The 15,111-nt window shown below is 34.2% G+C and overlaps 1 protein-coding gene across 2 annotated transcripts in view; it reads right to left on the reverse strand.

Moving 5' to 3' along the window:
* Positions 1-13,309, reverse strand: part of LOC143617890 (putative small nuclear ribonucleoprotein G) — an 81,756-nt gene extending 68,447 nt beyond the window's left edge. Inside the window, exons 1-4 of one of the 2 annotated variants that reach the window (XM_077090298.1) lie at positions 13,229-13,309; positions 13,101-13,123; positions 11,234-11,355; positions 10,839-10,897 (exon numbers count right to left, since the gene is read on the reverse strand). In XM_077090298.1, the coding sequence (XP_076946413.1) occupies positions 10,839-10,897; positions 11,234-11,355; positions 13,101-13,123; positions 13,229-13,263 (239 nt within the window). In that variant the 5' untranslated portion in view covers positions 13,264-13,309. Of the gene's footprint in view, positions 1-10,830; positions 10,898-11,233; positions 11,356-13,100; positions 13,124-13,228 lie in introns of both variants that reach the window. The other variant, XM_077090295.1, reaches the window with a different exon arrangement.
* Between the last annotated feature and the right edge of the window lie 1,802 nt (positions 13,310-15,111).

Genomic DNA, 15,111 nt, shown 5'->3' on the forward strand with positions numbered 1-15,111 from the left:
ACCCATGGACTGAAATGAGCTGTCCTCAGTAATATTCCATCTCGGGCGGTAAATGTGATCGGCTTCCTGCAAACACAAAGTAATGATCTAAGTCATCAAAACACTAATATGGAAGTCCGCGCAGCGGAGCAAAAACGAACATATACCTGCGGGGATGAAGCAGAAAAGTCAGCGCCAGCCCCACGAGAAGACTGTGCCACGAAACCTCGTGGCGCTGCAGGGCTGGCGCGGCCGCTGTCGGAGCCTTCAACTTGAACCTCCTCATCCTCCTCTGAAACAGGCCTTTTCTCCTGCGACCTAGAACCAAAATCAGTCTCGCGAGGAGGGCTGCGCGCAGGAGGAGGTGAGGGAGGTCTCGACGCAGCCATGTCGGCGCGTAAAACGGCCTCCTGCTCCTTAGTAATCCCGATGAGGGGAGATTCAGCGCTTGCAGGAGCAGGAGCAGAACCAACGGCGCTGGCACCGCCGCCAGCAGTGCCGCCAGCAGCTTGTACGCTAGCAATGACTCCTATGAAAAAATCAACAAAAAGAAATGGTTCATGACTTGATTAAAAGAAAAAAAAAGGCAGAAAATAAAAGCGTAATACATACCTTGGCGCAACTCCGTTCGCGAGTCAAACATCGCCATGAAGTCCATTCTCCCCTTTTTTGAGGGTAAAACAGGGGACTTCGAAGCGACCTCCGGCGCAGCCTCGGCACCTTGTTGCGCCTGAGGTTGATCCACCAAGGTCGCCGGCTCTACAAACATTTGAGTGAGCAAAGATTCATTAGTAATTCTATCAGAATCGCGCTCATAGAACCATAAAGGATAAGCAAAGTATACATGTCGAAGAGGAAACGGCAGGCGCAACGTCGCTCCCCTTTTCCGCCGCGCGAAGGGAGGAGGTAGCGGCACCATACCTCGTGTGGACAGGAGGTCTGCCCACTTTTTGAGGCAGAGAAGACAAGGAAAACTTGGTGGTAAACTCCCGGGTTTTCTCAAGTCCCTTCGCCTGAGTAGGAGGATCCTGAACAACAGGGGCATCATCTTTCTTCTGTTTCTTACTGGCCCCTGCGCCAGTTTTCCCTTTAGCCTTACGCTTTAGTTGGGGCACCTCAGCCTCCTCCTCCTCCTCCTCTTCCGCGAGCTCCAGCTCGTAGTTCTCAAGCGCGTCTACAATACACGCAACAGAAAGGTTAGCCAAATCTGGTATTATAAAGGCATAAGCATAAGTACAAAGGCTTACCAGGCGCGTCGCTGTCAAAGGGAAATCCCAGATCAACAGGGATGAACATGTCATCGAAGCGATCGGGGAAGCCAACCTCCCCAGCGCCCAGCGCGACGGAACCACCCTCCATATGCTCATCATAGGCGGCGTGGACATACTCCTTGCTGACTGCACAAAACAAGTCAAATGATATCAGCAAAACGAATTATATTCGCGCAGAAGTAATGCAATGAGATTAACTTACACAAGCCGTCAACTTGGATAATGGGCTCAGTCGCGCTGTCGGCCCACCTCCTGCTCATACCAACCCCCACCAGCGCCTCCTCGCAAATGTTCTTGGCGGGGGATGGTTCGGCAGTCAACTTTTTTACCCAGGCGCCAGTTGGGTTCTTGAAGACACCCACATCCGCAGGCGCAGAAGAGATCGCGCGCATGGTCATGCGGATGGGGATCACACCAGCCCTGATATAGAAAAATCTCTCAGACCAGTCATGAAGGCTCTTGAATGAAACAGTGCAGCACTTGACCTTCTGACTGCGAGGAATAAATGAGAACCAAGAATCTTGGATCTTGGGCTTATAAAAAAACTGAAAGCGTCGAGGGGTGGGCTCCTCGCGATGAGATTTGCACATGAACTCAAAGTGAGTCATGCGCACGAGTCCAAACGGATGGACTTGGGATATATGAATCCCATAAAACCTAAGCAGCGCACCCACAAACCTTGTCATCGGGAGACGAAGGTTGCAGTGGGTGAAAAAATGGCAATAAAAAGATATATAGCCGGTGGGCGGGTCCGCCGCCGTTTGCCCGGCCGCCGGCAGCATGCAGCCATACTCAGGGAGAAAACCCTGAGAGGCGATAAGGCTGTCAAAATCGGACTGCCTCAGTTTACAGGGGATCTCATCCCACTTCTTCACTGCCTTGGTCTTCCCTACCTCCTCCGATGAGGCCTCAGCAGCCCTCTTCCCCTTCCCGGTCTTCTTCAACGTAGACATTACTAGCGATTTCACACGGCGATTGCTGGGGGAGATTGTGTTGTCTGGGCTATCAGACATACAACAGAGTCAGGCACAAGTTGCTTCTGAAGAACGGAAATCTATCGGAATAGAAAGCTCTGAATAAACAATAAAGAAGATGGAGAATAAAAACTCTAAGGGCTTGCTTTTATAGGCCCAGGAGAGAGAAAATTTGGTACTGATCGGACTTCACGCGCCCCCACTCGCAGGTGTAAGCCAACGCGAGCGCGACACGTGTCCTTGACACTGTGTGAGGGGACACGAAAAGAAACGATACAGGTGCTGCCAGAGTTCACGCGCCACCACTCGCAGGTACGGACCAACGCGAGCGCGACACGTGTTCCTGACACTATGTGAAGGGACATGAAAGGCAACTGTAGCACCTCGAGCACACGAAAAGTCTGACACGTCTCCATCACTGACGCATGTCAGCAACAACCAACCACGTACAGGGACGATTCGTTTTCAACCAAAAGGATAGAATTTCGCGCACCGATGAGTAATAAGAAGAAAAGACAAACCCTATTAAAAGAGCAAACTATTAAGTCTAATATCTATCTTACCTCGCTCGCGCGAGACAAGACACGCATTAGACTGGGGGGCTTGAAGAGGTATGTACCCGCCTCAACACCGAGCGAGGCGGGTCAACCCACGAGATATAGACAAGAGGCTTGAAATCAAGACATTATGAAGGCACAAAGCCAAAACCTATGCGCATGGCGCATATCACATATGCTCACGCATATCACATATGCTCATGCATCACATGCTCAGGCATCACATATGCTCACGCATCACATATGCCCACGCGTATCACATGCTCACGCACCATATATGCTCACGCATATCACATCTGCGCGTGACGTATCCGCGCGTGATGCATATCACATGCTCACGCATATCACATGCTTGTGCATATCACATCTGCGCATGAAACATCTGCGCGTGAGAATAAAGAGAAGACCTCGCGCATCCTCAGGATAGGCGCATATCACACATGCACATAATCAACCTCGTCCTTATCCAAATCAGGATTAGGGCAACCTTGATTGTGCACGTCAGACAACCTTCCAGAATGTATCTTTTTAAGGAATAAGAATATGCTGATGTTGACAGCTGCCAGTGAGAGGTGGACAACTCAGCAAAACCCATGTGCTACCACGTGATTGCACATGGGTCAGAGAATAATCAACGAAAAAGCACCAGGTGTCCCAAGGACACGTGGCGCAAAGCAATTGGAGGAGGCCAAAAAGGCCCTAATTGGGTCTGAGCCCAATCATTGGAAACCCTAGCACTATAAATACCACATCAACTCCACAAGGAGAGGTATGCCCTATTACACAGTATTCAGCTATATTAAGCAATACTATCCAATTTCCTTACCTTCAGATTATTATCTTCTCCTACAAACTCTTATTCTCACACCGGAGGGTTACCCCAAAGAGGACCCCTCTGTCCCTTTCTGAGGGGTAAGTTTACGGTGCTGTTCATTTTGTAGGTGGAAGAATCTAGATCCCAGAGATCCATCGGTGAAATAGCATAATCACACCCGAGGAAAGTTGATCGTCTACTAGTGAGTCGATCCACGTTTCTTCAATAGGCAAGTGGAGATATATATGGTAAATAACTTGAATTATAAGTTAAGCGAGTTTACAACCGAACTCAACGAAAAGTCCCTAACATGAGGTTAAAATCATGAATAAATAAGAGTGATGATAATTGAATAAAATAATTAATCAAATATGAGATTTTTAAGCGAAAAATAAAAACTTCGTTTTTAAGCGTGTTCGGTTCGTGTCCGATCCGGATGTTGATTTGAGGTTAATATCGGTCCAACATGATCAAAACACAAATACAAACATAAAACATTGAAAAGTCATAAGCTAATTTGGGTCATATTTAGTTTAAAAATGGAAAACTAGGTGTACCTGATTTTCAGATATAACACGTACCCGGTTCCTACCCTACCCGGTTCCACTGGGTGCTCATATTATCCTACCGGGTGGGGTCCGAATCCTACCCGGTTCTTGACTAGAACCAGCTCCGGCTTGTACGCGGTTCCTACCCAATTCCGGGTTGTCGAATTACCCGATTTGTTCACGTCTAATAGCCGTTAGGACTTTTTATCTTCATACTTTAATTCCTTAAATAATAGCCGTTGATAAAATCACATGTCAAGAAAATAAAGTTCATTTTTGCTAAATTATCTTTGCCCCAAAAAATCTAGAATTGTGAAGGCACCGAGTCGCATATAAGCTACTTGTAAAAGCTTGAATGAAACCGAGTTTGAGCCGAAGCTCAATCTTTAAATACTATTAAAGCAATACACTTTGTCCACATGGCATTATTCTAGACTGTCCACATATGCATCCAGTCAGCAACTTTCCAATTTTCCATTGTCAGATTGGCTATTATGCTGCCACGTGTCATCTTCACCAAATCACCCAATATTTAAACCTTAACTATTCATAATTTTTCACCCTAAACATATTTTTCTCTCTTTCTCTATTAGCCGGATCTCCTTTCACCCTCTCATATATTCCTGCTACTCTAAATCCAGATTTGTATTAATCGTTTTCCGGTAAATTTATATTTTATAATAAGCATCCGATTGTTGATATATGTATTTCCGGGAACATTATAATTTCTACCGGTTATTGTTTCCTCTAATCTTCTTATCTTTATTTTCATTGTTAACTGATTTTATTTAAATCAGTTTAGGTTGTAATAATAAACGGCGATGAAGCTAATATGTTGACGTATTTACGTTTTACCGGCAAGTTTTTCGGGTAAGTTTTCCGTTTAGTTTTTCCGGTTATGTGTTATACTTAAAACAATGGTTGTTTTATATTTATTTGAAGTTTTATATTTTTATTTCCTCTCATATATTCCGGCTAATCTAGATCTAGATTTGTATTAATCGTTTTCCGGTAAGTTTATATTTTATAATAAACTTCTGATTGTTGATACATGTATTTCCGACAACTTTATATTTTATTCCGATTATTGTTTCCTCTAACCTTTTTATCTTTATTTTCATTGTTAACTGACTTTATTAAAATCAGTTTAGGTTGTAAATCAAAAACGGCGATGAAGCTAATATGTGGACGTATTTACGTTTTTCCGGTAAGTTTTTCTGGTTATATGTTATGCCTATAACAATGGTTGTTTTATATTTATTTGAAGTTTTATATTTTTCTTTCCTGTTTTTTGTTTTACATGTTGTTCTTCTAGGTTTTAAATAAAAATCACGTTTATTATTTCGTTTTTCTGGTAAGACACATTTAAATTATCCATTTAAGTATCTCATTAATACATTTTTTTGAGTTTGACTATCCTTATTTGTTTAAATAACTAATAAGGATAGTCAAACTCAATAAATTAGATTAATGGTTTTAATACAATTTAATTAGCATATTTAAACCTTTTTTAAATTCAAAATTCTAATAAAATAAAGATGGTGCAATACACAAAATTTTAACAACCTGTGTTTAAACATAAATCAATACCAAAATTGCAATAATATTGACTTTACTATCGCCAACCGATTTCTAAAATAAAAAATCGTTGCCAAAATTGCAATTCAATGTTGACTTTTAAATTGCTTTGATTTACACATATGTTACGGTTACTATTTAATTACATCTATAACAATTTCCATGTTTATAAACTTCTAAGAATAACCTGTTGTCCAATCACTATATGACATACATAATATGTTGACATGTTGTTGGATCCACTTGGCATTTTATTTTGTTAACCTCTATCGGGTTTGATTTTCTGTAGGTTTTTTTCGTGTATGCAGGAGATTGGCCCAAGATTAAATGCGCTAGGAATTTAGGACTAAAAGGCACATTTAAATTTTTTGGCATTTTATATTTTTCCTGTTTTTTTGTTTAACATGTTCTTCTTCTTGGTTCTAAATAAAAAATCAGCTTCATCCGTGGACAATATCATTATTTCGTTTTTCCGGTAAGACACATTTAAATTATCCGGTTATAAATTATAATTCTAATCTTTCATAATATCAATATTATAACAAAACTTTATTATTTCAGGTTGTTTACCCGATTGATTTACGGAATATTTCAGTTTACCTTCTAAATCTAAATATGAGATACGATGGTTATTATCATTATATTGTTTTTTTCGGTAAGGCATTTAATTTTTTCGGTTATAAATTAAATATCAAATTTTCCATAATATCAACATTAATATTCTACTTTATAATTTCAGGTTAATGTCCCGACTGATACAAGCTAATATTCATGGATTGAGCATTACTTTATAAGATGTATTTTTTATATTGATGTATATTTCTTTTTTGAATATTCAATTATATTCATTATTTGTAGATAAAATAATATATTGATGTACATCGGAGATACCTTGATGTATATTTTTTTCTGGCGTGCCTTAGTATACATAAATTACACATTTAAGTATCCTATTAATACAATTTATTGACTTTGACTATCCTTATTTGTCTAAATAACGAAATAACAACTTAATTAACTTTCCAACTTAAATAGTTTCCCGACCATTTCTAAAAATAAGTTTTTAAATTCAAATTACATTTACATATATATTGTAATTTATATAGTTTAATTATTCCATTATTACATTTTGTATACTTTGACTTTCCTTATTTTATAAAGAAACCAACTGGAAAAATTAACTACATTTTGCCACCTCATTTACTATTTGACTATTTATATTAAATCGCTTTTGATCATTCATTAAGGTAAATCGATTTAAATATTAAATAACATTTACATATTTATAGTACTTTCTTTCTACCATTTTTAATTATGTTAATACCTTTTGTGTTAATATTTAACTTTACAAAAATAAATTTTAAACATTTAAACTTTGATTGTATTATTAACAACCGTATTTTCATAATTTACAAAACGATATGCTTTGTATTTATTAATATATTTAACTCCAAAATAATTAACATACTAAACTCCTTTTAAATTTTCAATTTGACCAATCTTTCAACAAAGTTTTAAAGGTTTTAATACACTCCATAATTTTAAACTCATTTCAAAATTTTTCTATAAGTTTTTGAAGTTTTTAAATTAACCGATTTGATTTTCATTTTTGTAATTACTTCTAAATTAATTAGTCATGTTAGTAAAATTAGAACCGATTTAATTTTAATATTTGTGATTTGACATTAACTTTTGTATTATCTCTCTCTCTCTCTCTCTATATATATATATATATATATAATTTTTTTGAGAGCAATAAACTATTCGTTACTATCAAAATGATGTTGTTTTAGTCATCACCAAAATATATTAGGTATAAACTTCTGGTCATTATTCATGTTTTAAATATTATGTCTAAATTAACTGGCATTACAAATTTTGTAACCAAGTTTAGATGTTACAAATTTATTTTGATGTTAATATTGATTTTAATCTTTTTAATATTATTATATTTGTACCTTAATGATAATTTAATTTGTTTTAATTGTGTATAGTTTTCATAAAAAAATTTTACTTTTCCGGTATATATATATTTTTAATTATGTGTGTTTAACTTACCGCATATTTAACTTATTTAATAAACTAGAATAAGTTATCATTTTAATATTTTAAAAACTGATTGTCAAACTAAAAATACCTGTCATAATTGTAATGTAATCTTACTTTAATTTACGTGAATATTAATTATTAATTAATACTAAATAATAACCGCATTATTTTAGAACATAATATTTAAATTGACATAATTTTTAATAATCAATACTTAATATATCATAAATTATATAACCGTTTTATCATCATTTATAAATATTATTCGGCATATATATATATATATATATATATATATATATATATGATTTAGTTAATATTATTAAATATGACAACTTTTCATAATTTATTAATATTATTATTCCCATGAATCAAGATATTTTAAATTATTTCTATCTTTACATGGAAGACCAGATTTAAACATAAATTTCGGTCACTTATAAGTTTACCATTCGATATCGTATTTCTCATTGATATTCCATCATAACTACATTCAAATTTCAATATTTTCGCTGCAACCATGTAATTTTTTCAATGAATTATTAATATACATTTCACTTTTTTTAAAAAAAAATTAAATTAATCACATATTAATTTCTTATTGTTATTATTTATATTATTGATTATGAGATTCCACACCCGAAACATAATTTAGTGATTATATTTTTATCCATTTTAACTAATGTATAATAACACTTATTATTTTTTTATCCATTTTAACTAAAAAGTTTTTTAAAAATAATATAAATCTTCTAATTATAACATTCAAACAACTTGATAGTCTAAGTCTTCAAAATGTTTTCAAAAAATATTAAAAATATTTGATAATTTATTTCATATACGTTTATATTTTGTTTTCATTGATTTTGTGTCATATTTTTTCACCTTTAATTATTTTCAAAGTCAACATAAAATTTTTAATCTTTCCAAAGTTATTTGGAAATTCATTTATTGTAAAACGTATTTAAGTTTTCATAGTTTAACAAAATATTAATGTCAGTGATTTAAAAGTTTGTTGCAAGATTGGTTAAAAATAAAAAAAAAATCTTATTTTTTTGAAGTTGATTAATTCCAATTTTTTTATATTTTGTAACTATTTTAAATATATATATATCAAAATGGGTTGTTTTAAAAGAGTATCTAATTTGTTAGGTATAAAATGACGGCCAAAAAATGTTTTTATTGATATATCTTTTTGTTTAATGGTTTAAGTTAGAAATATGTTTTATGTTGTCATTTTACTTTGTTTGTTGTTGTATGTTATTTTGTTTTAATAAAACAACTTTATTAATGTTCAAATGTTACTCATATTAAATATGTTATTATGGTATATTTAATTTGGATTCTATTGTTTTATTATATTTTCAGGTGGTGAAGCAAAATGAGTTTCTTTTGGTAGAATGTTTGAAGAAGTTGATGGTGGTTTAATATGAAAGAACATGTTTATGTCTTTTGTTGCTGTTTTTTGGTTGTTCAATGTACATTAACTTATTGTAACTTTTAACTTTTAAGATTTAGACAATGTAAATGGTTAACGTTTTGGTCCGAAAGTTTGAACAAGTATTGTGTTGCTTGAATTTGTTGTTTAAATTTATTATGTTTGTTGACATTTTTCCACCCATGTCTAACACGGGCTATACCTTATCAACATGTAAAGGAGTGGTTTTTTTTACACTTATCAAAACAAGGTTGTTATCAGGTTTGAGAATGGACAGTATAAGAATTTTAAGCCTAAACAACTTTGTTATGTGATGATTTGATCATGTTGAGAGAGCTTGACCTGTTGAAGTTATCTAATGCAAGAAAAGAAGTTGCACATCTCGATTTGGAAGCGGAAGTGAGTTTGAAGGTCAAATGGTTAGAACAATGTTGTAACTATGAAAGTGATTATGAAGATTTTCAGACAATTTGGAGTCTGATGATGAACTTTAAGGTAAAATAAAAATTCTTTAGATATTGTTGTTAGATTTAATACAAGTAGTATATGGTCAACACCTCTTTACACTTTCTAATAACTATAATTTGGAAGTTAAGTTTTATTTGTTTCATGTAACTTTACTAATGTTTATATGTTACTAATTATTATACATGTTGTTTTGTTTGGTTTATATTTTATATAATATGCTATTGTGTTGTAACAATTTTCTGGTGTGTTAGGAAAATGGATTTTTTTTGTTGAAGTTTTCAAGATGTTGATGATTATTTAATAGCAAAGAACATTATTAGTTATTTTGTTAATGTGTTTTGGTTGTTATGTTCAAATTAACTTCCTGTAATTTGGAAGTTTTAATATTAAGACAATGTAAATTTATTACTTTTTGGTTGGTATAGTGATGTGTTTAGTGACAATGTAAATCTATCAAGTTTTAATTGTTAAAGAAATATTATGTTTGTTTAAATTGATGTTTAAGTTGATTATGTTTAGTGATATGTTATTCCACCCACGTGTCACGCGGGTATATACCCTAGTTTTATATAATAAACTATATCAAGCTTCACATGCCAAGTTTGACTAGGCTTGTCAGCTACAAAGCTAATTTTGTTAAATGTATAACATACGTGTAGTTGTAACGAGAATAGCTAAATAATGTATGCTATGTTTTATAAAAAGATTATAACTATACAAAATAATTAATTATTATATGATAAGCGAATTGATTGTCAAGACAATTATTTAAACAAATTTTATTTGATATTTAAATATATATAAAAAATTATTGTAAACATGAACCCAAGCTTGAAATAGTCACAAGCGAAGCTTGAGCTTTAGAAACAAAACTCTAATTAAATGGAGCACGGGTTTAGGAAAGCTCACGATCAAGCTCGTTTACGCCCTATATTTTTACCATTTCACAGTTTCACACGGTTAACTTGGGAATGAAATAACCATAAAACAGACATTCAACAACCAGAAAAGAATTCATGTTCTTGAAAATCTACACATCCTAATACACATCCCACTTGTCCCTACTTCCTACTAATAAAGGCATCAAATTCGTGTAGCGAGTACAAACAGCATAAAACCGATCATACTATTAAAAGTCCCCAACACAGCCTTGTTTGTTTACTGTGCCCTGCTGACTGGCTCTAGAGCTTCAACAGTTACCACACTATTCCCCCTGATAACCTGCACAAATACAAATTCATTTCAGTTTATATCTTGACCCATTTACTTATTACGGGTTGATTCATGGGTTAGACATGAAACGAGTATGTTTTTGTAACAGGCCTAAACCGTTTAAATGAATATATTTACACATAAACAAACATAAATGAACTTCCAGCCAATTAGTTCCCTTACGGTTCACTGAACGTTCGGTTCATTTACACAGACCTACTAAAAAGTAAACGAGTCAAAAGTGCATGAAACACTAAACAGTTAGCAAAGTTTTTTTAATTAATTTTCGAGTACAAAGGTTTAGCTTGACCCGACCCGCCAGTTTTGCTAGTACCAAAAACTTACCACCATGCCGATATCATTTTTCTCTTCACCGTTAACTTCCACCGTGTTGTCGATAACGAGGTTCATGAACTGATCAAACCCACGAAGTGTACCGACTACAGTTCGGTTTGCGTTTAGCTTGACTAGAATATAACAAAAGATAATTAGTAAAAATGTTGACTAATATGAGATAATTAGCAAAAATGCTACAATGGAGCACATAGATCTCATGGTAACGGTTTCATCCTGTTTAACTATAAACGGGTTGATTTCAGGTATGTTTTGTCTCTAACGGGTCAAAATAGGCATGTAAACAAACTGAACGTTTAGTGAACAATTCCTGAACTGTTCAGCAGAAAGTTCGTTTTGGTAACGATTTCATCCTGTTTAATTATAAACGGGTTGATTTAGGGTATATTTTGTCTCTAACGGGTCAAAATAGGCATGTAAATGAATGTTTAGTGAACAATTCATGAACTGTTCAGCAGAAAGTTCATTTATGTTATAAACAAACAAACATGAACAAAAAACTATTGTTCGTTTAGTTAAATGAACAAACATGAACATATGTCTTGTTTGTGATCGTTCGTTTATGTTTGTTTGTTTACATTCATTTATATTCATTAATTTACATTCATTTAAGTTCATTCGTTTAGGTTAATTAATATATTCATTTAAATTTTTTGGACCCGGTACAAGTTGGTCAAGTTTTAACTTTTTTTAGGCCCAAACACATTGTTCTTCACATACCTTTTAACTGGTTTTAGCTCTGTTATGTTCTTTCATTTACGTTCGTGAGCCATTTGTTTATACTGTTCACGAACGAATCTTAACAAAGAACTTGAATAAGAAAGCCCTGTTCATTTAATTGTTAGTTCAATTAAAAATAAACGAATGAACATGAACATGCTCCATCCATGTCCTTTCGGTTCATTCAATCCATTTACAAGCATGGCTAAAGTCATACGAACAAACACAAATAAACCCTAGTTCGTGTCCATTCAGTCCATTTACAGACCCAATCTAGTTACTATATAAATAAATATAAGAGCATACATGATGTTGTTAATCAAAAAGACGCATGACTAAATAATTAACACAACAACAGGTTGAAGTAATGCAGTGTTTTGTAAAAATGAGCCCACCAGTACATGGCGATACTATCATTTTTAAAGAACCTTCAGCTTCAAATGCATCATGATAAAGCCTACTTATAAAATTCTAAAGTCTAGGAACATGACTAAAGCTTTTGCTTACGTTAGTCGACATGAGTTTATGACCTATATTTGTTATCTCAATTGCAAATTCACACCAACAATGCAAAACATAAGCAAATAATCTTGATATTGAGGGCATGTTTGGGATTGGGTTTGAAAAAATGCTTATCGGCTTATTGGCTTTTTCAAAGTGAAAAAGCCAATTTGAAAAGCCAGGATTTGGGGCTTTTGGAAAACTGTTTTTTAACCCTTTCAAAAAGCTAAAATAAAAAAGATTTTTGTAATTGCCAAACACATTTTAACTTATTGGCTTTTTAGAAAACACCAATAATCCATTCTATATTTCCATTCTGCAAATTAAACGTGATAACGTGACATTAAGCTAAACTAAAAGATGAAAACATTCACTAGTTGGTTTTTGCAGCCGATTAATCTCTGATTAGATGCTAGTCAGTACCCCACTGACTAGTTGCTGACTAATCGCTATTTGGTCAAGATGGGTCAAAATTGAAAATTTCATGTATAAATATGTATATTTGAGAAATTACAAATAAATTCCAATCCGACTAGTCCCCTACTAGCGCCTAGCGATTTCTACAACATCACACAATATGTATGTACAAATATAAAACAATAACTTTCATACATGAAAGTGAAACAAGAAAACTTACTCTGAAGTTGCTTGTCCATGTACCTGTAATCCAAATATAAATAAATAAATTTAGTAAAAACACAATTATATATATATATATATATTAATAAAAATGCGAGAGGATGTAATGGAATGGAATGAACTTACTTCTTAAGATCTGGAGGCTGACCTGATCTGCTCATCTTCAAACACTAGACTACAATTCCAATCGACTCTAAAACCCTAATCTAATACGATGTGATTTGTTTGATTTTAATTTTGGGTTATGGGTCCTTGGATTCTTGCTTCATTCTTCTTTCGACCTTGCCTTTTCTCAAAACTGCTAAATTTAGTCACATAAGTAAATTTGGTAGAAAAAACAAGACTTGACTTTTAGGGTGTGTGTAGAGACCCGAACTTTAGATCTTTGGTTGTTTAAGAGACTTTGTCTTTATCACTATACCACAAAATGGTGAGGAGATATGTCGAATGAAACCAAACGGGTTGTAAGTTATATGAGATCCAATAGTATATAGGTGGGTCAGGTTAAGCCCGTGCGAAAAAAAATTATTTGGGCCCGTATTCAGCAAAACGGATTAAAAGGGGTTAAGGAGCAACATGAGTGTGACACGTCAGGAGAAAAAAAACTAAGGAGCAACGTAAGGGCACATATACCGAATTTGCCCATCCATAGTTCTGTGTAGTTATTTATGCATATATGTAACTAAAATAGAACCACAAAACTCTTTTATTAAAAACTATTTCTTTTACCCGGCGTGTTGCACCAGTGCAGCTGACAAAACTTCAACATCGAAACCCGAGTGTTTCGATGATAAGTCGACGCGAATTCGGTCAGTATGATTACATTCATTAGAGTATAGACATCGTTGGTAAAGTTTGAGCGTTAAAGTCCAAAAAATTGATTCGTCAAATAAACATATAAAAAACAAAATATCTAAAACGATATTTATTTGGTCGGCAAACCCAGCAATGAAAAATACAAACGTTGTTGGTCTCAGTCATTGTGGCAATAATTCGACACGAATTCAGTTGGCCGTTATGTTATTAGAGCTAAATAATGGAAAAAAATATAAATATAAAAGTGGACCAATGGCCAATTTTATTTTATTTTATTTTATTTGGGGGGGGGGGGTCAAACGGTAAACTTACGCGTTAGTAAAACCAGAGTTTTGTCAGTCACAGGCGTTGAAGAGACGAGTCTACTCGAATTTGGTCGGTTTCCGTCAGCTTCGTTATGGTGCCGAAACTATACCAAAAAAATGGCATTTGGTCGGTTTCGCTTACGTTTGTTATGGTAACTGAACTAAATAAAAAAAATTCATGAACTAGTACGGTGCCATTAAGTGGCCCAATATGACACTTGCGGCACCAAAGTTATAATTTATATACAGTAGTGATTACTATCAAACCATTAATTCTCAATTGGTTTTATTTTTTCTTTCTCCATGGCTCACCAATCACCCCTAGAATTATTGAAGGAATTGGTTCGAAGACAATCGCTTATAAATGTTAGGAAGGATTCTATGCATGATATTGTATGTTTTGGTGTCGAGTTGACCTACAAATGGAATTGTGAGGTATAAAGCTTTAAATTCAGCAATAAGTAGCTTGAAACATGGTCTAGACTCTAGCGAGGTCGACAAGGTGGCAGTGCTGACCCTTATGTTGATTGGGGTGAAGCTAAGGCTTCAGATCCCCTATAAAAATATGGCCTCCATTTTTTGGGTAAAAAAAATAGTATGTGTTGAAAAATCATGGATATAAGATTATAATAGGGCTAAACAAAGCTTCGTTAATTTTAATTGGCAATTGACTGGCTAACATGAAGTAGGTTCAATTTCTTTTCCAACAATTAAGTTGATTTCAATCGTTGATTTGCACGCATCTTGTTCAAACGATATCACTTCATATTCAATTCCTCATTTGTCAAATTGTTGGTCATTAATTTTTTTAATTATTCTAATTCTTTTTGGTCCTAAACTTATATAGTTTTAAGATATGTTAATTGTTTTCTCTAGTGATAGGGTATA

This window comes from Bidens hawaiensis, unplaced genomic scaffold (genome assembly GCF_021521415.1).
Source record: "Bidens hawaiensis isolate Kalapana, Puna unplaced genomic scaffold, B.hawaiensis_p1.1 tig00002338_1, whole genome shotgun sequence".
NCBI classification, from domain to species: domain Eukaryota; kingdom Viridiplantae; phylum Streptophyta; class Magnoliopsida; order Asterales; family Asteraceae; genus Bidens; species Bidens hawaiensis.